Genomic DNA, 24,541 nt, shown 5'->3' on the forward strand with positions numbered 1-24,541 from the left:
GGGATCACTAGGAGAGAACACTTTAGTATCAGTCAGGATACTTCTGCCAACAGAAGCCTAAATTGAAAATAGCTTGAGCGAAGGGAGAATTTTTTGGTACACAGGTTCCAAGGAAAGTTTGAACTGCCTACCTGCAGGAAGGCCAGGGACAAAGCTGGATCCCAGGAACACCTGAACAAGGGCACCTGAAAGCCATCAGAACCCTGTGTCCTTCGCCTCTGCTTCTCTCTGTGCTAGCTTCCTTATTCCTCTCTGTAAACTGGCTTACTCCACACAGCAGGAAACATGGCTGCTGACAGCTGTGGCCTCACAGCTCAGTTTTCCACCACAGAGGGTCTGGTTTTCTTTCCCAATTCCAGTTAAAAATGTTTTAATGTTTGGGAGGCCGAGGCAGGCACATCACGAGGTCAGGAGATCAAGACCATCCTGGCTAACACAGTGAAACCCTGTCTCTACTAAAAATACCAAAAATTAGCGGGACATGGTGGTGGGCGCCTGTAGTCACAGCTACTCGAGAGGCTGAGGCAGGAGAATGGCAGGAACCCGGGAGGCAGAGCTTTCCGTGAGCTGAGATCTCGACACTGCACTCCAGCCTGGGCAACAGAGCGAGACTCCGTCTCAAAAAAAGAAAAAAATGTTTTAGAGAAGAACTTTATTGGCACAGCCAGGGTCTATAGTCAGGGAGATGGGGTACCGTAAATAGCCTGGCTTGAGTTTGACGCCAGTCAACTGAGGCCAGGAGTGGGATCATGTGGGAACAAGGTAGTTGCCATTGGAACCACCCAGAGTAAGGGAAAGCCATTTCCAAAAGTAGTGGGGATGAGTACAGCTTCGAAAACAGAGGGGTTGGACTCCTTTGCTCCCACTTTCTAACAATTACAGTCATTTAGCTTCAGGTACTTTCTGGATGCTCTCAGGAAAAGAGCAGAAAGAAGGATGGATAAAAAGTGTGTGGGCACTTTCAATATTTAGACCAGGTTTCGGAAGGGCTTGGCACTAGTTCTTGGAAATTGTTGCATGATTTGATTATTTTTCTGGGCATCAGGACTCAGCCCATTTCCCCCTCTGGTGCTGAGAAATGGAGGCCAAAGGAGTGAAGGAAGTTCAATTATTCTAGACGCATTAATTGAGCCCCTAATCTATGCTGGATACTGGGGGTGTGGGGGGAGACGAGAGAGAGATCCCAAGGGGTTCCGGCCTCTCAGGGACTCAGGTCACTAATGAAGGTGGCTGGGCTTGTCTACGTGCTGGGGCAACAGCCACTGGCCAGGCGAGGCGAGGGTCAGTCAGGGCTGGTGCCAGGAAGAGGGCCGGTTCTTTGGCTCCCTGGTCTCCTGCGGTCCAGCTCAAGCTGGCCAGCGGTTGACCTGGCTCTCCCTGGCCCCGGCCAGGCCTCGTGGACCCCTCATATGCAAAACGGGACATGAGCAAGGGAGGAAGGCCAGCCGGGAGCCGGGTCCTGGGAGTTCCACGAAGGGACCTGTCCTGGTCTCCATGTTCACGCTGCGCCTTCCTTCCGAGGCTCCCCGGGCCTCGCCCGACAAGGCGCTGCTGCAGACATTAGGCCCGCCGAGGGAGCAGGGAGCGCACTGGGAGCCAACTCTGGGGCGGGCGCCTAGGGCCCGGCGCCCCCCCAGAGTCTCCGAGCCGCGCTGCCCGGGCCGGGCCGGGGGAGGGACAGCAGCAGGTGACGACGGCCTGGCCACTGGCTATAAATAGGGGCTCGCGTCAGCCGCGGGCGGGAGCGGCGGCGGCGGGCAGGGGCCCGGAGGCCGGGGCCTGGAGGACCGGCGAGGCAGGGGCGGGTGAGGGCCGGCGGTCGGCGAGGGCGGCGCCATGGGGTCGCGGAGGGCTCCCAGCCGGGGCTGGGGCGCGGGTGGGCGGTCTGGGGCGGGGGGCGACGGTGAGGACGACGGCCCCGTGTGGATCCCCAGCCCAGCCAGCCGGAGCTACCTGCTCAGCGTGCGGCCGGAGACCAGGTGAGTGGCACCGAGGGGCAGGGTGGCGTTGGGCTGGGCGAGGCCCTGGGATCAGTCCGTGTGAGGGCGGCCTGGTCCCTGTAGGCCTGGGCTGGGCCTGCGCCCTCGAGCCCTCTCAGCTCCAAGGCCCAGGGTCTGGGGACATGGTAGCTGGAATAGCCTTCATAGCCCCTTGTGACCCCTCCTGATCCACGGGCCTGAGGCCTCTGGCAGTGCGAAGCTCAAGAGAGGACAAAGGCTCCACTTTGGAGTGATTTCATGGGGTCTGAAGCCTTTCTTTATCTCCCCCGCCCCTACCCTGCTATTCCCTGGCTTGGGATTCCACAGTTAGAGATAAGGAAAGTCAGAGTGGCTGAAATTCCTCCCTGGCAGGTAGGGAGCGGGAGAGAACTGGTGGGGACAGGGAAAGGGTGCTGGGGGGCTGCCCAGAGTAGGGGCTACTTAGCTCAGGGTGGGGAGGTTCCCCAGAAAGAAATAAACCTTTGTAAATAAGGTTCCTCTACTGGGCCCAGAACTTGGGTCCTCCCCAGGACCTGAGTTGGGGCTGCTGAGATACGGGGTGGGATGACCTACTGTCTGGGGATGTCAGGAATTAAGGACTTGCAGCTCTGAGGGAGCGAAGTACCCTGTCCAGTTTGGGGAAGGGAAATGCCAAGGGAGGTGTGGAACTAATGAGCCCTTCACTGGTCTTCCAAGAGTTTAAGAGGTATGGAAGCTTTGGTTTAGCAGCTAGGCCACCCACAGATATAAAGACACAAAGACAATAGACACGCATCCAGGCAATCAAAGGCACACAGACGCACATGGACACGCGCATTGCCATGGAGACAGACACTTCCTGCCCCCTGTGGGCAGCTCAGTTTCCCTCCACTTCTGGAGTCTATTTTCCAAAGGGAAATGTGTTGAGATAGTGGTTGTTTCATAGCCTGAGAACTTGGCTTGTGTATTATACAGAAAACAGTCATTCCTCCAAGAGGCTGTCCAGAGACCTCTTGTTCTCCATGCTTAAAACAGCATAAAAACAGGCATCAAGGACATTCAGGAAAAGTCCTGGGCACTTCCTCGTGAATTGGCTGAGTCCTATTGACCTTGGAGTTGGGAAAGTTCAAATGTAACCGGAACCAGTTTCTGCATAAAACTCGTCAAATGGTGTCATATGTCTGGGGCAGGGCTGAGGACTGATGGTAGTGACTGAGTCAGACGTAACAAGGCCCCTGGCTGCCAGCAAAGAATACCCCTTTTTCCTACTCCTGGCTCTACAGATAAACCGGAATGAAATTTGGACATTAATTCCAGCCCTTAGAGAAGCTGACTCCCTTGTGGGAGCCTCACACTTGTCACAGTGATTTGTCTGGGCTTTGCCTCCTGTGTTTGGCCTTTGTCAATACCAGTGGAACAAACAGAAGAGGCAGAACCAGGGTCCTTCTTGGAGACAGCAGCAATGAAGGAAGGGAGGAAATAGTACCTTGAAAACCAGGCAGAATGGGGAGGGCAGGGGATCTGGGATTTTAGGAAGAGGACTGGAGAGTGGACACAGTGCTGCTGCCTGACTGTGCAGTTGTATGATAGATAAATGTTAATTGCACACCTCATGAGCACAAAGCTTGTGCCAGCCTGAGAGCTAGAGGTGGGATAGAAGTGGCTGGCTTAAGTCCCTTTGGACCTAAATGGGAATGTTCTTAAAAGGAGTCTCTTTCATCAAGTATCTGGAGGGGGCAAGACACGAGGAATGGGAGAAAGCTTTGGACTTTGGGCTGTGTTTTGCCCCTGCAGAGTTTTTTACTGCTCCTGCCAGCTAGCCACAGACCCCCAGAGGTTCTGAGAGACAAGGACAGCCAGATTTATCAGGCTTCTGGAAAAGCCTCCGGCCAAAGTGGGGAGAATGTGACTGTGGCTGCAGTGGGGAGTGGAGGGGGCGGGGCAGTTCCTGCTTCTCTAGCAAGGCCTGACCTGTATTGGAGGGAGCCATCGTACTGTCTGCTGTCCCTCAGAACAGCCTCACTGCCTGTGGGGGTGGGGAGAGCTCCCTAGAGACAGGGAGAAAGACAGTCCCTGGAGAATTTTGCCAACTATATTGACTCCAGCCCAGCTGAGCCCTGACTATGCCAGAGTCCTGAGTCCTTGACTGAGAGGCAAGTTCTGTCCCCACTCTCTTGGCTCCAACATGTGGGTCTGCCTTCACACAGATGTGTCATGGAGCTCTCCAGGCATCATTCTCATGGGCCCTTGTGAGGAGGGGCTGTCCCTGGTTGCTGATGGACAGCTGAGCTGATGAACACCAGAGGCCTTGGTGGAGGGCCCAGAACCTATCTCCCCATGCACCTTTCTCTGCCCCACAGCTCTGAAAGGGTTCTAGTCCATGTCGGTGCAAGAATATTTCCAGTGCCCACTGGGGTCAGAGGTCCAACAAGCAGATAGTTCCACCAAACTGTAGGCCCAGCCCCTAGGTCACCCGGCATCTGGGACCTCACCCCCATAGGACAGTGAGATGTGGGTAGGCTAGAGAAGTTAAGGGGCCACAACAGTTGAGTAGAAGCAGTTATGATTAATTAGCTTTTATGGGATACTCAGAAGTTCCAGAAGCCCCTGCCCCCTGGATTCTTGGAGGCCCTGGTCCAGGTGGACTCAGAGAAGTCACAGAACCTGTAGCTCTGCTGTTCAGCATGGGTCAGCCAGACTGTCTAGGGCTTTTAGGGAACCTGAGGTATCAGGCCAGGACTGTCCAAAGGCCTTTTATGTCCCGGAATAGATGAAAGCCGGGAGGGATGGAGTCTCCCAGCTTTTGTGGTCAGTTCTGGTTTTCCATAGCCTACTTCACTATTTTAGTATTTGGTGTTTTTTTTTGTTTGTTTTTTTGTTTTTTTGTTTTTTTGTTTTTTTGTTTTTTGAGATGGAGTCTTGCTCTGTCACCCAGGCTGGAGTGCAGTGGCGTGATCTCTGTTCACTGCAACCTCCGCCTCCCAGGTTCAAGCAATCCTCCTGCCTCAACCTCCTGAGTAGTCTGGGATTACAGATGCCTGCCACCGCACCCGGCTAATTTTTGTATTTTTAGTAGAGACGGGATTTCACCCTGTTGGCCAGGCTGTTCTTGAACTCCTGACCTCAGGTCATCTGCCTGCCTCGGCCTCCCAAAGTGCTGGGATTACAGACGAGAGCCACCACACCCAGCCAAGTTTAGTTTTTAATTATTTATTTTTTATAAAGATGGGGTCTTGCTATATCGCCAAGGTTGATCTTGAACTCCTGTGCTCCAGCGATCCTCTTACCTCAGCCCCACAAGTGTTGGGATTACAGGCATGAGCCACTGTGCTCAGTCCCAACTTCATTCCTTTATGAGGAGACCTTTCCTTTCTGGGCCCTGATTTCCAACCCCACCCCCCAGCTTTTTTCTTTTTTCCTATTCTGCTTATGTATGAATTCCCATTTTGTGAGATGAAGGTGGCATAAAGAACTCTTTAAAGTTTTTCTGCCCCAACATTTGATGCCTCTCATTCGGCTCCCCCTCAGAGGCAGTAAATGGGGATCTCCCCTGCCTGGGTAACAGCCCTGAGCCTAGCTGTGGCCCAGCCAGCAGGGCACAGGCAGGTCTTCCACCTTCTGAAGACCAGGTGCCTTCATTAGCCCAGGGTTTCTCCTGACCTGACTAATGATGTAAGGGCGAGGCCTAGAGAGGGCAGGATGGTTGGTCCAGGAGCAGCAGAGCTGGGGGAGGGGTCCTCTGTCCCAGCTCATTTCTTGACCCACGTGTAGGTGGAACTTGTCATTTTCCTTTCTGAATTAGAAAGCTAACTCTCCCCCTCTCCTTCCCAGGGAAGAAGTCCAGACCCAAAGAAGAAGAAATCTCCCAATCCTAAAGGAGAGGGACAAAGGAAATTTATGGTCAGGAAAGGATGGAGTTGGCCAGTGCCTTGGAACCATGGGAGGTTCTGCCCAGGCGGCCTCCAGAGGATTTTTAAAGTTCCGAGCAGAGGCAGCTGCACTCTAGCACACTCCTTTCCATCTTTTCTGGAGCAGCAGCTCCCTCTGGGGGGCAGCACCCTTCCTGCTTGAAAAATGCCTTTCTCTCCCCTGCCCTCTCTCCCCAGGCCCCCCACTCTACTTTCCTCCTCTTTCTTTTTCTTCCTCTCTCTCTCTCTCTCTCTTTTTTTTTTTTCTCTCTCTCTCTCTCTCTCCCTTCTGTAGAAGAGCAGTTAAATACCCATTGTCTGTGCAGCACTATGCTAGGAGCCACAGAAACTACAAGAACTAGGTTTGAAGACTGGATGGGCAGGATTTAATTGAGCAGTAGGAGGGAAGAAGGACTTTCCAAACAGGGAGGACAAAAGGGAAGGCTCAGGGGTCAGGAAGGACTTTTCATGCCAATAAGGGACAGGCCTGGCTGTGGTGGCACCAGAGCATTGGGAAGTAGAGGGAACCTGGTTGTCGTGGGAGTGTGAGTAGATCAGGGAGGCCCCCACCCGCCCAGTCAAGAAGTGGAGACTCAGTGTCCTCTACACTGGGGGACTGCAGCATTTTGTTAGAGAAGTGGGTTATATGAGGGGTTAAGGAGAAGGGGTTGAGGTGGTCATCAGTGTGGAGCCCTGAGGGTCTAGATTGTAGTGCAACAACAAGAGTAGAGAGAAGGGGAGAAAGAAGGGCCAAGAATTGTGGATGGACTGGATTTGGGGTTGGGGAAGAAGAAGTAATCCAAGATGGCAGGTTTTGAGCTTAGGAGTTTGGGAGAATGCTGGAGGTATCTACCAACCCAGGAGCCCGGGGTTAGGGGTGAAGCCAGGTTTTAGGGAAAAGGATGGGTTTGGTTTTGTGGTTATAAAGAGATGGGATCCTCATAGAGACACAGACCGTGAGCACCACTGAACAGGCTGGGCTGCTGATAAGGAATGGAGAGCTCTTCTCATGATAGGGACAGCTGAAGGCAGTGTGGATGGGGTGAGCCCTGACATCTCTCAAGGAGGTGGGATCCAGGGCCCCACTGGAGATTTTTGTATCAGGAATGGAGGAGGGAGAGGGAATAGTTGGCTCATAGTAAGTGGGCTAGAACTCTAGTAAGGGGTGGTCCTATGTGGATCCTTATCCTAGTGCCCTAAGCAGTGGCCTTTCCTAGCTGCCCCAGGCAGGGGGGATGATCAGGGCCTCAGGGAGAATGGGCCTTGTGTGGACCATGAAGCTGGGTGCCTCCCAGCTCCTGCTGAATTAACTGCTTTGTTTTTCTCTTTTTCACTCTCCCAGCTGGTTTGCCTTGCGTGGCCTCTTTAACCATACTTTAACATATTAATGATGGGTGTTCTCCAAGCCACCTGTCTCTCTCTCCTAGCCTCTCAGGGGATTTCCAGGAATGGGGCTCTTTTCTCCCAAAGGCCAAGAACTGAAGCAGGAGCTTGCCCCCAGGCTGGTATGCTGTGGGGTGGGGAAACATGCCAGGCAGCTGTAAGCCTCCCTCTCTGGGGCAGTGACTCAAATGCCTGGGACACACCTTTCTCAAAGCACAGCCCCAAGGGGCCTCCTTTCTGCCTAACCATTTTCCTGGACTTTGCTGCATTTAATGAGCTCTTGGTTTCAGATACATTGGTGTCCGGTGGTCAGGCCACTTGCTAAATGGAGCAGGCCAACTAAGACAGCTGGTCCCTTTTAATAGAAAGGCTTCTGGGCCACAGAAGGTGGCCGATTAATAGTTTGCGACTGTTGATTTCGCCTACTTCCTTCTCCTTGCTTTTTTGGCCTAATGATTCCATTTGCTGTTTTTGCTTAGCTTATCAAGCAACCGGTTGTCTCACCCCAGCTCTGGAAGGTAAATGCATATTGCACTACATTTCTCTGACTGCTTTTTTCTTGGGTCTGGGCATTGAGGGGCCACTGAGTGACTGCTCGTGCACTAACCAGGCTGCATGGGGTGAGGGGAGAGCTGGAGGGCGGGTGGGGAGAGTGCAAGAAGGTACTCAGGTGAACATGGCTCTCACAGGGGGCCAGAGTTGATGCTTGCATGGGCCATTGGAGATGGGCACAGGATATCAGGAATAGAAATATGGGCAGGGGTCTCTGAGATGCCTGCAATGACATCTCTGTGTCCCTAGGAGACACCATGGGAACAGAACAGGGAGCCACCAGTCATGTCACATGACCCACCTCTTCCCCATCCCAGGTTTTTTATTTCTTAGAGACAGGGTCTTGCTCTGTCATGTTGCCCAGGCTGGAATGCAATGGCTCCCTGCAGCCTTGAACTCCTGGCCTCAAGGGATCCTCCTGCCTCAGCCTTCTGAGTAGCGGGGACTGCAGGAATGCACGATGATGCCTGGCTAATTTTTAAAAATTTTCTTGTAGAAACAGGGTCTCACTGTATTCCCTGGTCTTGAACTCCTGGCTCCAAGGGATCCTCCTGCCTTGGCTTCCTAAAGTCCTGGGATTAGAGGCGTAAGCCACTGTGCCTGGCCCCAATTCTAGGTTTTCATGTTTTTGGAACCACATATCTAGGTGTGATACCTTATTGTCTATCTTCTTCTAACCATGGCAACTACCTTTTAAAATTTTTTTCTGCAGTCATTTAAGTTCCCTTTTACCTCCTGTTTCTCTGAATTTTCCTTTTCTTTGGTTCCTCCCCATCCCTGAAGACTGAACTCTGTGAGATCAGAGAATACCACGTTAGTGTATTCCTGCATAACTTATTCTCTGAATCTGCTGCAGAGTCAGGGCAAGGTCTGAGCAGGCTCATGGTCCAGGTTTGCTGGGTGAATGACTGTCTTCTTGCCTCCTGAACTGAAGGACAGCTCTTTACCCTTGGCTGAACTGACTGTTACAATCAAAATGAGAACATTTCCTGGCTCCTTCCCACCACTTGGGCCTCATCCCAGACTCTGACAGATTTGGGGAGAGTTAGCTACATTTTCTTCACACAGAGAAAGATTTCAGAATAGCTAACTGGTTTCTGAATAGCTAATGTTTACAGACATGATTAGCAACTACTATGTCCATGGTCCTTGATGGGGATGAACACTGAGGAGACTTTGTTCTGTGTGGCTCATGGGTGGAACTGAGGATATCACAACTAATTCCAAGTGGAGTGTGGTAAGCGTTGAAAGGAGAGGACCTGGGCAAACCAAACCTAACCTAAGGGCAAGGTTAGGTTCCGCTGAACATCATGAAAACCAATGATTCTGGTGTTCCTTAGAGACATATGATTAGTCTGTGATATCCTTATGAAGTCATGGAGTTGGAAGGACTCGTCAGGGTTGGACAAGACCATTTCCAGATGTGTGGACTTCCTGGCTCTCCAGGGCATAGGGCGCAGCACACTCAGAGTCTATCCCACATTCGAGTGGTTTGGAGGATGGGGACAGAAAGCTTGTCGCAATGAGAAGCTGTGTGACATTCAGCAGAACATGACAGTATATAAAGTGACTCCCTGTGCCTCCAAATGTACCCCAAGCCCACTTCCCTAAAGAGAAGGCTTTCATCTAGCCGCACCTTTCGGCTGTTACTTGTTTTCTAATGTAAACATTTTTGTAATACAGCTTAGGACCTAATGTGGAAAGTTTGAGAAGATATGTTCTTTCCATTCAAAAAGAATAATGAAAGAAAATAACTACTTGTTTTTTTCTTTTTTCTTTTTTTTTCTTTTTGAGAAGGAGTCTCTCTCTATCGCCAGGCTGGAGTGCACTGGCGCGATCTCGACTCACTGCAACCTCTGCCTCCCGGGTTCAAGCGATTTTCCTGCCTCAGCTTCCCGAGTAGCTGGGACTACACGTGCCTGCCACCACGCCTGGCTAATTTTTGTATTTTTAGTAGAGACGGGGTTTCACCATGTTGGCCAGGCTGGTCTCGATCTCTTGACTTCGTGATCTGCCCGCCTCAGCCTCCCAAAGTGGAGGGATTACAGGCATGAGCCACCGCGCCCGACCCGTTTTTCAATATCTAGCATGAGCATTTGTCTCTGCAAATTTTCTTAAAGCATAGCTTCCCTGTTGTCTCACTTATCCAGTAGCCGAAATGATTTCCTTAGACTTGTCCAAGCGGCTTCATACCTAGGAGTCTCAACTGAATATTGGATCCAGGGTCAAGGTCATGGATGAGATAGTATTCAAATTATGCAGGGAGGACATAATTAGGGATGGTTTGAATTAACTACAGACTCATGGAAGTAGGATTATGTTTACCCTGGTGGTTTCTAGAAACTGTTGATTGAGATTTGATATTTCCCCAAATCAGAAATTGCTGTTAGTATGATAGCAGCAAGAAACATTTTCAGATATTAACACTTCCTGAGTGTTCAGGGAGTTGATAGCCTAGGACCTGAGGACCCTCTATTTCTGAGTGGCTTAAGAAGAAAAGGAAAAGAGGTTTATTGCACAGATGAGTTGTAGGTGACAGAAGGTTGTAGGGAGTGTTACAGAATATGTCTAACTGCAGACCTGGCTCAAATGTTCAGGTATGTGAGATTGGGATCCCCTTTATGGGTGATCTTTGTCGGGGAGGGCCCTTGTCAACTCCGGGAATGCCCAGGTATCTGCATTCCTGTGGTGAAACCATAGCGGGACCCCCATCAGTCCAGAAGTCTTACTTGATTCCAGATATTCTCTGGGGTACAACCCTTCTCTTCAAACTCAAGTCTAGAATAATATTCACAGAAAAGATACATTGAATGTGGAACCCCTCCCCACAAAGTGTGTAGGGTTCTAGATCCTGTTTGCTTCTGCTTCCACAGACTCTCTTGGCCCCTGGCAGAGAGGCCATGGACAGACAAACATTGCCCTTGGGTGACCATCCCTTCCTCTGAGGCACAGGGAAAGGCACCTTTGAATGATGTGTCTTTCTCACTACAGTTTCTCCTGCTTCTCTTCACTTTGCCCCCCTCACAGTCCTCTCTGCTGCTCACAATGGGATGTATGCCTGGGGAGGGAGGGCCGGGCATGGCTTGTGCACCACACAACCTGGCTATGTGGTGGCGCTTCACACCTAGGAACGCACTGTGTCTCTGCTGGCCCTTGAAAGGGTTTGGCATGGTGGTTTGCTTCCTGGGCCCAGGAAGAAGACTGTAAGCCCTGAGCATTGTTGGTGAGTTTGTACTGGACTCAGTGCTTACTGATGCCCCTGAAATCTGGGAGATGGACTGGAGAAGGGAACTAAAAGTTCTGGCTTTTGCAGGGGTGGATCTGTTTGTGGTTTGGCACTCCTGCTGGTTGGTCCTGGAGCAGCCAACCATGTTTCACTTCAGCATGTGGTATCCAGGGATGGAGCAGGGGAGCCACAGCTGGCTTTCCAAGGCTGCTTCTCAGCTTCATTTGGGGTGGGTCTCTCCTTTCTGATACCCTTATGAATTAGAGTTCCCCTTTGGGTCTAGACCCCTAGCATTGACCAGCTTATTCTTTGTCCATTGTGGGTCTGCACTCACAAATGTAGGAGCTTTTTTCCTAAGCCCAAGCTCTAGGAGAGGCTCCTGTGCTCTTAGGACCTTGAGTCACTGAGGGTTGGCTGGCCTTCCCCTCTTGGCATGAATGGAGGCTCTGCTATGCTGGGGGTTCCATCTCCGAGGCTTGACCTACTTATATGTGTGTCTCCCTCATGCACCAGTGTCCCTGGAGATGAAAGGTGCAGGGTGAAGTAAGCCCCCCCCCAACAATGATGGGATGGGATGCCTCAGCTGGTAGCATGGCATGCTCAGGAGCCTGGCCCATGGTCAGTAACTTGCCTATTGTAATGGGTCTGGGTCAAGATTCCATTCAACCCCTTGATACCTGGCCCCAGCCTAGCCAAGAGGCACAGGCTGCCTTGAAGAAAGACTTGCCTGGGTGCTGGAGCTCTGGCCGCAGGAAGATGAACAGGCATGGTGAGATGGAAGCTCCCTTGGACAGGCCAGGCTGTGCTGTTTGTTGTGGGGAAGGCCAGCTCTGAATAGCTCTTTGCCTCTCCTAGGAGCACCTTCTGCTCCATCATTGCTCAGCTCACAGAGGAGACCCAGCCGCTATTCGAGACCACACTCAAGTCCCGGGCTGTGTCTGAGGACAGCGACGTCAGGTTCACCTGCATCGTCACAGGTAAGGAGTCTGTATGCTCCATGCCAGGGTCTCTGCAGAGAGCAGGGTCCAAGGAGGCTGTGAGGACAGGAATGGTGGGGTGGAAAGGCTGTGTGCACAAAACTATGTGAGGTGATATTTACTTTCTGAGCTTTCTCTCCAGTTTAACCTCCCTGTGTGGGCTGGTGCCTCTTGCTCCTCCCATTCTGGAGCCACATATATACCCTACTCTTCTTTGGAACCTGTCCTTGGTGAAGGTTCCTGACCCTCAGGCATACATCCATGACTAATGGACTAATTGCACGGAAAGAAGTACTCCAGTGGAAAGAGATCTTTGAGGCCATCTCCCTGAGTATCCCCATGTTATAGTTGAGTAATTTGACGGTTGGGAGTCTCAAGCCTGAGAGGAGAATTGCATGTGGTGATTCTGACTACAGACCCTGGAGGCAGACTGCCTGGCTTAGAGTCCTGGCTCATCCCCTTTCCAATGATGTCACTGAGCAGGTTATATAACCTCTCAGCTGCCTCATCTGTAAAGTGGGGATAATGATAGGATGCACTTCATAGGGTTAATTGAGATTGAATGAGTTAATACATGCAAAGTGTTTGGAGTAGTACCTGATGTACAGTAAGTACCATATAAGTGTTAGAAACTGACTACTGTTATTTGCATTACACTGAGCTTCATGGTGGAATTTGAAGCAACTGTTTGGCAGAATAGGAAGCAGAGTGATACTCCTTGGAAGGGGAGAATAGTGGGTGGGAGTGCTGGGAGGGTGGTTCCAGACATTGCCTCTCCCCCAGACCACCCAGTAGAGACTCCAACCTGACCAGCCTCAGGGCCTGTAGGACCCATGAATGGGTACCCACCCCTCCCAGCTGTGCAGCTATCAGATCCCAGGCCCAGGCTCCCTCTGGAGAGCCTGTTGTTTCTGTAAGTCAAGGGCATTTGTGGTTTCCAGCTGTGACATTCCCTAATTCTGGGGGACTTGTTTACCCTAGCCAGTAAACAGCTTCTCACTTGGGCAATTCTCACCCGTACTCAACCCTCTGAGCTGCAGACTGAGAACACTCTCTGCTCCGAGGGACATAGGTATTCATCCCATATCTTTGTATGGCGAGTTGTCTGTTTCCATTGTCGTTGCATTCTTACAAATCCCTATGAAGTAAGAGCTATTTTTAGTCAAATTTTACCAAGGAGGAAGCTGAAAGAGGCTGATGCATTGCCAGAGTCTGCAGCACTGGTGAGGGAGACACTGCTTTTGCTCTCCAGCATCTGATGCTGCTTCCCACCTGCATCTCTTGTGTTACTGTGGCACTTAGAGTTTCCTAGAAAAACCCAGTTCTTTCACAGCTTCGTGCTTCTGCACATCTGATTTTCTCTATTTAGAAAGTCCTTAATGCTTCTTTTTAAAGAAAATTAAATTTTACTTTGTCAAATTAATATATGCACATAATTTAAGACTTCAAATTATACTAAAAGGCATACTTCAAAATACAGCAGTTCACCACTCTCAATTTGTCTTCCCAGAAGCAACTGTTTTCAGCTTTTAGCTGTTTCTTCTGGCATGTATACATTTCCATCATGCTGAGTACTACGTGAAATTCTTCAGTTTTAGATGTTCTCTATTGTCTTCCTGTTGTGGTAGATAAGGAATTAGCCCTTTTATACCATCATTTTCTCTATTTCCCTAAACTTATCTTATTCATATAATTATGTTGACACCAATTGTGGGACTTTGGTTCTCATCTTCTTAGTTTAAAAAGATTTAAACAAAAGACACACAGCAAAGGAGATAGAACAATTTATTGCAAAGGAAAAAGAATACTGTAAAAGTTAGGTGCAGAATAGACAGGACACCTGAGAGAGAGAAGATTCAGCTTGGGCTTCTCGTGAGGATGAGACAGCAAAGACTGGTACCTAGGGAAACTACCTTTCTGTAAATTTTACATGATTATTCATGAGGCGGTAGGAAGAGGTGTTGCTCGTAAGCATGTTCTGGGTGGTCTTCTGGGTGCACATGCGCAGTAGCTGTACGTGCTTGTTCAAACATCATGAGTATCTGGGACCACAGGCACATGCCACCACACCCATGCTAATGAGACATGCATCTTAAATCTCCACCCAGGGGTGTGTTTTTTACTATTACAATGAGCAAAGGCTGAGTTTGAGGACAGGTAAAATCAAAATGCTCCTGCTTTCTTTCCCTACTGGAGATAGCTTTGCTTTAATGAACTTTACAATGCCCATGCTAGGGCTTAATTTTGTTGACTGTATGGTCCCGATGGTTGCTGTGTCCTGAGGACATGGTTACTTCCTTGACTCTTATTAATGATAGTTTTCTAAAACTATCCTGCTTCAGTTATATCATAATTTTTGCTTAAATCAATTTTACTGTTTACCTTATTATGCCTATGCAATATTATTTGTAACTGAACATTGTAGCATACTATGCATATTTTTTTTCTTTTTTTTTTTTTTTTTTTTTTTTTTTGAGACGGAGTCTCGCTCTCTCACCCAGGCTGGAGTGCAGTGGCCGGATCTCAGCTCACTACAAGCTCCGCCTCCCGGGCTTACGCCATTCTCCGGCCTCAGCCTCCCTAGTAGCTGGGACTACAGGCGCCCGCCACCTCGCCCGGCTAGTTTTTTGTATTTTTTTTAATAGAGACGGGGTTTCACCGTGTTAGCCAGAATGGTCTCGATCTCCTGACCTCGTGATCCACCCGTCTCGGCCTCCCAAAGTGCTGGGATTACAGGCTTGAGCCACTGCGCCCGGCCTATTTTTTTTCTTTTGTTTTTCCTAAGGTTAGTACTTTCTATAGTTTTTCATTTGTTTCTTTTTTTGGTATCTGTTGCTAATTTTTCTTATACCTCCTAATAGCCTCTTAAGACAATATTCTGCAAGGTCAATGACATCAGTAATCTGGCAGTTACTTTCCTTGGAGATACTCCTCTTGGAGCTCTCCATTCTTCTTTTATCTGAACTGCTAGCCTTTTGGGGCCTGATACACAGCTGTTATCCTGGGTCTTCCCTTTGCTTTTCTGTGGGGTTAATTCAACTTCCTGGATCTCATGTCTTCCTTTGTTGGTTTATTTTTTTTTTGCTGTATTGAATACTGCCCGAGTGGTTTCATCAGGTCCTGAAGATGGTGGAGTAGCAGAGGGCATGGTGATGGCAAGGCCTGGACCTTGCTCTCCCTTGAGTCCCTCTGCTCCAATGTGCCTTCATTTCTCCCTGTATCTGGCACACAGTTGCTATCCTCTAGATTTGCTTTACCTCTCTTCTGTGATAACTTCCCTGCTTTTTGTATTCTACATTTTTTTCTTTCTTGATTTACATTCTTGTTTTGGTAGCTTTCTAGAAAGAGTACATGGGAAACAGATGTTGGATTCCTTGTGTCTGAAAATGTTTTTGTTTGTTGGTTGGTTGGTTGGTTGGTTGGTTTTTTGAGGCAAGGTTTCCTCTGTCACCCAGGCTGGAGTGCAGTGGCATGATCACAGATCACTGTAGCCTCAACCTCCCCGGCTCAGGTGATCCTCTTGCCTCAGCCTCCTGAGTAGCTGGGACCACAGGCATGTGCCACCACGCCCAGCTTATTTTGTGTGTGTGTGTATGTGTGTGTGTGTGGTAGAGACTAAGTCCTACTATGTTGCCAGGCTGGTCTCAAACTCCTGGGCTCAAGCAATCCTCCCACCTTGGCCTCCCAAAGTGCTGGGATTATAGCAGGCATGAACCAGTGTGCCTGGCCTCTTTTTTTCTACTTTACTTTTTCTTGGGAATTTGGCTGGGTATAGAATTAGAAGCTGAAAATAATTTTCCTTCAGAATTTTAGACATTGTTCCATTATCTTTTTGCTTCCAATGTTGCTTTTCAGAGTGAGAAGACAGTTTGATCCTAATTCCTTGCATGTGACCAATTTTTCTCTCTGGAAGCCTGTAAGAGTGTTCTGGTATTTCATAATGATGTATTTTGATATGGGTCTCTTCACCCTGGAACATGCTTAGATGCTTTCAGTTGGAAACGGAGAGCCTTTAGTTCTGGGAAATTTGATTTTATCCTCCTGTTTTCTGTCATCTTACTTTACGAACTCCTGTTTGGATAGCTGTTCCCCTGGACATGGACTTTTATTTTCTTATCCTTTATTCCCCTTTCATCTATTTGTCTTTTGCTCTACTTTCTGGGAGATTTCCTCAGTTTTATCTTTCAACTCTTCTACTGAATTTTAATTTCCAAGGGTTTTAATTTTTGTCATTTTCTGTAAGCATCCTGCACTTTTCATGAATGTAGTATCTTTTCTTAGCTGTCTGAGATGCTTATTAATGATAGTTTACTAAAAGTTTCCTTTTCCTTGCGTAGTTTTTCTTCTGTCTTGCTTTTTCTCTGTTTAATTTAATTTTGTCATCAATCTTCAATTACAGGCTTTCCTCCCATATCTAGAAATCTTTGGCTGTCAGACAATGAGCAAGAGTAGGAGACTTACAAGCTGATCAGAGGTTCTGAGCAAGGAGGTGGGGCCTGAAAACTTGGCTGTTTACTGTAGGGTGATCTAGGTAGCTACTGTTGGGAACTGCCAAGTAAGTTTCTTTAGTTTCTTCCTCTTGGACTAGTGAGGTTTCCTAGCAAAAGGTTTTCTGGGAGTTATGCAGATCAGAGGGCTGGGTGGGCTCTCAGCATAAGACATTTATTTTATGATACATGGTTATTACATTTTTCTATTTTTCATAGAGTAGTCATGCCCTCAGTTATGCTGGCTTACTCTCAGGGCAGACTTTTACATTTCCAAATAATAAACTTCACCTTTGGCTGTGGTGGGGAAGGAGCAGTCATCCAGTGAGATAGAATGGGTGAAGGGTTCCAGAGATCTATTTTCTAAGCACCTTTTAACCTTTCTTCCTTCCTCTTTCTCCCAGTTCCAGAGGTACCAATTTGCCAATTCTTAGGCCCTTTGGGAATTTTCTGGTGTCAAAAGGATAGTTCTCAGTTTTCTCCACTGCTAGCTTAGGGTTGAGCTGTCTTGAGTCTGCTAAGTCAGTTTCCACTTGTCCATCTGCTTTCTAACTTTCAAAATTTTGTTGCTCCTATTACTCTCCTTGCCTGTTCACTTCATCTTCATTGATTAAAAAGTCTTTTCAGGGCAGTTTAGTGAGCTTGAGGAAGGGTGTGAAGATAGATGGCATGTTCATTCTGCCTTTTTACCTAGAAGCCTACTTATTTTCTGCCTGGCAAAATCCTTCTCACCTTTCAAGGGGCTTGCCCTCTGGGAGGTCATCTCCGGTGTTTCCAGGAGAGCTCTTGCTCCATCCTCCACCACATAGTTTTTTTGTTTACACATCTCTCTCCCCAACAAGATCATGACATCTACAAGGACAGGGCACACACCTGACACATCATGCCTCTCCAGAGCTGGCACAAAGATGCTCAGTACATATCAGATGACCACAGTGAACCTTGACTGTGCTGATGACAAAACCAGTATCTTTTCCACTTTCCACATTGCCTGTTCATTTCAGCCACAACTTTGATACCTGGGTAACAGCAGCTGCAGTGGGGACCTGGGACCACTTGAGAGGTGCAGGTGTCAGAGATGGCTCTCCTTCCTCTCCTTTTCCATTCTTTTCTTTGTAGCCACGGAGTTTGAGAGCAATGTGGAGATGCCAGACATGAGTCTGGCTTATAGAATCATGAGTATTTTATCAAATATTCCCAGGGTCATCATGGAAGTAAGCTGTTCCCTGTTTCAAGCCCAATCCAAAGGAGCAACCTTTTCTGCCACATCTCATGATGACCAGGCAGGGCTGCTCAGAGATTTATTTTATGATATATGGTTGTATATCATACAACCTACCTACTGTGTATATCATAGCACCTACTGTGCCAAGATCTACAACACTACCAATGAAGTCTGTAAGGTTTCTGGGGCTCTGGCTACCTCTTATATCCATACTTTAGTCCATTGTTGATCTTCTCCTCTCCTGCCCCCACTCATCCTCACATACATTCAGAATCTCAGCTTTCCTGAGTTTTGTGTAGTACATTAGGAAAGAGGTCTCTATGATCACCACAGTACACCTCAAACAAGCCTTTTCCAATTAGCAAGGAGAAAATGCAGGCTGTAGGAGAGAGGAGCAGGGAGAGGAGGGGCAACGTGGAAGGTTCTGCAAACGAAAGAGTCAGGGTTAGACACAGGAGCTCTCTAGACTGGAGAGGTGGATCTCTGGCTGAGACTGGCCTCTGTGTGAGGCTGCTGTTTTGCTCCTGGCTTGTCTCCAGAGTGACCACACGTGTGCTCTTCCTTGCTCACTGCTGATAGCATTTCCTAAACAAGGCTAGGATGAGTGAGCCCACCAGGGCCCTGCCAGGCAGAGGTGATGCTTTCCTGGTGGTCAGAACTTAGTCCAGGTGAGGGAGAGTCATCTGCGCCAGCAGTGCTCCTGCTGGCTGACCTGTGATGGAAGCCCTTGGGGTCACGGAGAAGAGAGGCAAGGCCCTGGGGTTCTTCCAACTCACAGTAGGCTTATGGGAAGATAGTGGGCCTCCGCTAGCTCCTGTCTGCCCCAGGAGCCCCTCTGGTCAGAGTGCTACTGTCTTCCTTGAGGCAGCCCACTCTCTCCAGCACAGGGGCTTCCCTCCTCCACTCTCTTCAACTCTGTTGTAGATTCTATGTTGTGTGTGTGTGTGTGTGTGTGTGTGTGTGTTTGCATGTGGGTGCACATGTTCATATTGGGCTGGAAGGAGGAAGCATCAACAGTGGGCAGGTTGTACAAAGGGACTGAGTCTTCTAAAACAGGACCATGTTCCTGAAGAAACTTTTTTAGAGAAGTAAGTCTAAAAATGACTGTTGGGAGCAAAAACTTATATATTGGTCCCAGAAACCCCAGTGGAAAGAGTACTGGAGAAAGGAAAAGGAAACCTAGGGCTTTGCCACGTGCTGGCTGTGTGACCCTGGGTGTTACTTAGCTTCTCTGAGCCTCATTTTCTTTTTGTGTAAAATAGGAAGTAAAATACTGGCCTGTGTTATAGAAGAGAGGGATTTGAATTCTGGCTGTCTACTTGCTAGCTAGATAACTTTGGACAAGAGCTTTAATTTCATGAGCTGGGATTTCCTCGTCCTTAAATTGGAGATTAGAAGCAGAGTGCATTCCTCATAGGATTTTTGTGAGGATTAGATGAGATAATACATGAGAAGTATTCAGCTTAGTATCTGGCACATAGTAAGCCTTCATTAATGTTAGCAATCATTTGCACAGGAGTGTTCTGAGGGTCAAATGAAATTCTATGTATTTGAAAGCTTTTTGAAAACTTTACATTTCCATTCATTATTCTTTTGAATCAGAGCTTCTGTGAACTGGGAATGGTTGGGACAAGGCTGCAAGTTTCCAAGGTGGGTTCTTGAGTCAGGTCTGCTGGCTGTCACAGGGTGTGAAGGGGCCGAGGGAAGGCCACAGGCTCAAGTGCTGCTGTGGGCTCTCCTGGCCAGGGCTGGAAGTGTGTGCACACCTGCCTGTGGACATGCACAAATGCATAGTTGGGAGTGAAGGACCCAGAGCCCTCCTGCTTTTATGCATTTTAGGATATAGTTCACATTATTCAGGGCTCAAGGCAATGTGTTCTCCCAAATAAATTTGCTTCCAAAGCTCATTGTGGTTATGAAGCCCCTAAGCTATTGGATTGGCCCCTGCTGTGTAGAGGCAGCACCAGAAGGTGGCATGGAGGCTGAGGCCCCAGCCCTGGGGCTGTGGGGTCCATTCAGCTCCTCTCTCCTTGCCCCACCCCTGCCCTCTTGCCCGAGCATCTGGCTGGACTCAGATGCCCTGGAGACTGAGGCTGTGCTGGGTGGGTCATGGGGTAGGGAGGCTCTGAGCTGGGCCCTTGTAGGGATGAGATCATCTCACAGGATGGTGAGGACACCTGTGCTGGCTCTGGCCACATACACAGTGATGTAACCAGGGGGTTTAGCTCACAGTGGAAACATGGGGCTCGCTTTACAGCCAGGGCTGCCCAGAGTTTGTTCCTGGCCGACGCTGCTGCAGCCTCGCCTCCCCTGCTCCCTGCTCCTGTACGCAGTTCCCCAGCATGCCCTTTGCTTGTCACCCTCCCCATCTCCTGTTGGGGTTCCCTTGTCAGGCATGCCCTTCCCATCCACCTTGCGTGTTCACCCTACTCACTCATTTACTTATCGTCCCACAGATTTCTTTTAAGTAATTACCACACCAGTGTCAGGCACTGTCTTAGGTGGTGGGGATATAGCAGTGAACAAGATACAGTTTCTACCCACATGGGACCTAAGTCTAGCAGGAGAGATAGGCAAGGAAGTAGTCAATGACAGTATTGTGATTAGTGCTGTGAAGGGGAAGTACAGGTGATGTGCGAGCTGAGGGGAAGCGGGAGATCGGAGGGACAGAACCCATCTTTCCTGAAATCCTGCCCACCTTCCAAGTTGAGTTCAGGTGCCACTCACTACAAAAGCTTTTCCTGAGTCTCTAGCCAGAGGTGATTGCTCCCTTCTCTGCAGCCCTAAGCACTTAGTGCATTGCTTCATTTATTCATCTATAAATATTTAATGAGTGTTGATTCCATACCAGGGACTATTCTAGGAACTGGGGACACAGCAGTGAATAACACAGATAAGTCCCTGCTGTCATGGAGCTGATGTTTGTCATGGAAAGGATGGACGTAAACCAACACACTCCTAAGTGTATAATATGTCAGGTAGCAATGTGTTCTATGAAGAAAAATAAACATAGTAAGAGGAATAGCAAGTGCCTGGGAGACAGTGTTACTGCTTTACACAGGGTGGTAGGGAAGGCCTCTCTAGAGAAGTAACAGAGCCCTGCAGGAGTCAAGGCATGGTGCTCCTATGGTATGTGAGGCAAGCCAGCAGGACCACATGAGTGGGTACAGCAAGCTGGGGGAAAGTGGAGGGAGGTGGGGCCAGCATGGTCACAGGGCCCAGATCATGAGGGCTGCGTGAAATGGAGCTAATTGGGGTGTTTTGAGCAAAGGGGCACCATGATCTGACATTATTTAAAAGGATCACTCTGTCTTTTCTGCTGAGAATGGGCTGAAGAGAGCCAAGCAGCGAGATCAGTGAGGAGGTTATTGTAGGAATTGAGGTGTGAGGTGATGGGAATGTGGACCAAGCTGTTGGTGCAGAATGGCAAGGAGTGATCAGATTCTAGATATATTCTAAGGGAGGGCCAGCAAGATTGCTTGATGGAGTAGAGGTGAGACAAGGCAAGGAATACAGGATTGCCTCCAGGTCTTGGCCTGAACCAAATATAGGGATGAACTTGCTATTTACTAAGATTCGTGGGAACTGGCTTGGAGGGCAGACTAAGGAGCTTGGATGGGACATGGTAAGCTTGATACCTCTTAGACCTTCAAGTGGAAATGCCAGGTATGCAGTCAGAAATAATGACTGGGGTAGAAGACTGGGCTGGAGATAGAAATTTGGGAGTCCATAAGCATGCATATATTTGAAAGCCACAGGACAGAATTAGGACCTTCTGGGTTGTGAGTAGGGATAGAGTATGGAAAATGGTTCTGGGGCCTGAGCTCTGGGGCAGGTCTAGGTGGGAGGGGAGGACTGATGAAGAGCTCAGGAAAAGCAGCCAGTGAAGTAGGAGGAGTAGTTAGAAAGAGTGGTGTCCTAAAAGCAAGTGAAGCAAAGGTTTCAGGAAGTGGGTTTGGTACTGCTGATGGATTAGGCAGATGGGCATAGGAATTGGATTTGGCAATGTACAAGTTATGGGTGACTTTGACAAGAGCAATTCTGGTTCAAGAGAGGCTATAAAAGTCTGACTGGAGTAAGGAAAATGAAGACAGTGAGTACAGGCAGCTCTTTCAAAGAATTTTTCTGTAAAGCAGAGAGCAGAGAAATAAGAGCGGGGTTGGAGGAGGCTGGGGTCAAAGGAAGTTCTTTTTAAAGAAGGACACGGTAGAGCAGGCTTGTACGCTGATAGGAAATATGTAACAGAGAGGAAAAATTTGATGATGCAGGAGCGAGCTGGAATAATTGCTGGAGAAATGTCCTTGATTAGGCACGAGCAGGTAGGATCCAGTGAGGGGAAGCTTTACTTAGGAGCATGGTGTATCTGTAGGCAGTAGGAAAGGCAGAGCACCTGTGCAGATGCTAGGTGCATTGCTGCCTTGTGCGGGTGCATGCCATGTCTCACCTTTTCTTTTTTTTCTTTTTTCTTTTTTTTTTTTTGAGACTGAGTCTTGCTCTGTTGCCCAGGCTGGAGTGCAGTGGTGTGATCTTGGCTCACTGCAAGCTCTGCCTCCCGGGTTCACGCCATTCTCCTGCCTCAGCCTCCTGAGCAGCTGGGACTACAGGCATCTGCCACCATGCCCGGCTAATTTTTTTTGTATTTTTAGTAGAGACGGGGTTTCACTGTGTTAGCCAGGATGGTCTCGATCTCCTGACCTCGTGATCCGCCCGCCTTGGCCTTCCAAAGTGCTGGGATTACAGGCTTGAGCCACTGCACCTGGCCATGTCTCACCTTCTCTTTCGCACAATAATCTCCTGGAGAGCAGAGACCCTGTCTCATGTGGTTCTGTGTCCTCATAACCCTAGCTTGCTGTTCATGTATACTTAATATATATCTTTGAGTGAATGTATGTTAGCAGTCTCATTTCGAGCAAGTAATGCAGATCAGTCAGCTTAAGATATGAATCAGCATTCATTGGTAAGTCCAGAGGGGCTTCTTATGGAATTGACAAGAGGAGGGCAGCTGTGCCCAGGCAAGGAATGGAACTAGTACTTGGAAATATCTTGGAACTCTCTCTGTCTTCCACTTCTTATTCAATCCTGAACATCAACTTCCTTTTTCCATCTCTCACTGTAGTGTTTGCTTCTCAGTCCACGTGGCAGAACATGGCTGCTCTACTCTTTTGAAGCTAAATTTCCAGACACAATGGTAGACTGTCTGTAGGTCCTAATTCCCAAATACTTGGTCAAATAATTAGCTAGATTAGCTGATTTGCTGTCCATTACTGAACCAATCAACTATGGACAGAGAGATAAGGGATATGTGACAGTAACAGCTGGGAGCTCCTCCTGTGGGTGGGCTGGAAGTGCCCGAGAAGGGGCTGGGCAGACACCTCAGTCAGTGTCACTGCAGTGACAGGGTGGGTAGGAAGGTGTAGATGTGTAGACAGATGGACGATAGGTAAATGAATGAATGGGTGGACAGATAGATGCTTTAGCCATGTTGTCAAATAATCCTAACAGCTCAGGAACCTGAAATGAAAGAAGGAGGGCTCTTGGAAGAGATGCTCATGGTGGGACATGGGGGAGGAGATCTCTGTAGATAGAGCCCTTACTGCAGTTGAGGAAGTAGAACGGGCCACTATAGAAGGAAGCTTATTCCCAGGAGCCAGGGATTTCTGGAAACTCCTTGTCTCCCTTCCCATTAGGAAGCTAGGAAGTTTCTCCTCCATATTTTCCTTCCTACTGCTGAGGGGGAATTGTTTTCAGCTTTGACAGGGACCAGCTTCTAAAAATAAGCTGAGCTATCATACGGTGGCTCTGTTCTTCCAGCAAGCCTGGGGCAGGTGGTCCTGTCCAGTCTCTTCAGGTGGTCTGGGAAGCCATGGCCTCGTGTTCTCTCCTCCCATTATTATTATTATAATTATTATTATTATTACTGAGATGGAGTCTCACTCTATCGCCTAGGCTGGAGTGCAGTGGCGAGATCTTGGCTCACTGCAACCTCCACCTCCTGGGTTCAAGCGATTCTCCTGCCTCAGCCTCCCAAGGAGCTGGGATTACAGGAGCCCGCCACCATGTCTGGGTAATTTTTTTTGTATTTTTAGTAGAGACTGGGTTTCACCATGTTGGCCAGGCTGGTCTCAAACTCCTGACCTCAGGTGATCTGCCTACCTCTGCCTCCCAAAGTGCTGGAATTACAGGTGTGAGCCACAGTGCCTGGCCTCTTCCCATTATTTTGGAACTGGCCTTCCTGCAACCCAACCTCCTGCTTCTTTCTCAGGATACCCTGAGCCAGAGGTGACCTGGTACAAGGATGATACGGAGCTGGACCGCTACTGTGGCTTGCCAAAATATGAGATCACTCATCAGGGCAACCGCCACACACTGCAGCTGTACAGGTGAGGGGAAGGGCCTGTTTTGCTCTCTCTGCCCTCCCGAGGGCCCTTTGGCTGGGGTCCTGCCCTCAGAAATGGAGTAGTCTAGATGGAGATGCCCAGGCACTCTCTGGGGATGGCGGGCGGGGTTCTGCTGTGTGGTTGAACCACCTGGTGAACCACATCTGCCTTCCAGTGTCTGGGAGCTCCTAAGGCCAGGGTGGGAGTATTCCTGACAGAGAGCTGGTGCAACCAGCGGAGGTCCTGACCTACAGAAATATTTTCCATGAGGTCAGCAGCCAAAAAAAGCAACTGTATCATCATGACTTCACAAGGGGCTGTGTTGGTCACATGCTTCTGAAGGGAGCTCTCCTGGGCCCCAAGTCTAATCCCTCCTGGGACAGTATGGCCTTGGTCAGCTGCCACCCTTTTGCCAGCCTCAGTTCCCTCAACTGTAATGGAGGGTGTT

The 24,541-nt window shown here is 49.0% G+C and overlaps 1 protein-coding gene across 2 annotated transcripts in view; it reads left to right on the forward strand.

Moving 5' to 3' along the window:
• Positions 1–1,386: 1,386 nt before the first annotated feature.
• The window catches only part of ALPK3 (alpha kinase 3), a 60,949-nt gene continuing 37,794 nt past the window's right edge, over positions 1,387–24,541 (forward strand). The window contains exons 1-4 of one of the 2 annotated variants that reach the window (XM_007990263.3): positions 1,387–1,979; positions 7,729–7,767; positions 11,883–12,004; positions 23,979–24,096. In XM_007990263.3, the coding sequence (XP_007988454.3) occupies positions 1,837–1,979; positions 7,729–7,767; positions 11,883–12,004; positions 23,979–24,096 (422 nt within the window). In that variant the 5' untranslated portion in view covers positions 1,387–1,836. The remainder of the gene's footprint in view (positions 1,980–7,728; positions 7,768–11,882; positions 12,005–23,978; positions 24,097–24,541) is intronic. The other variant, XM_037987768.2, reaches the window with a different exon arrangement.

This window comes from Chlorocebus sabaeus, chromosome 29, assembly GCF_047675955.1.
Source record: "Chlorocebus sabaeus isolate Y175 chromosome 29, mChlSab1.0.hap1, whole genome shotgun sequence".
NCBI classification, from domain to species: Eukaryota; Metazoa; Chordata; class Mammalia; order Primates; family Cercopithecidae; genus Chlorocebus; species Chlorocebus sabaeus.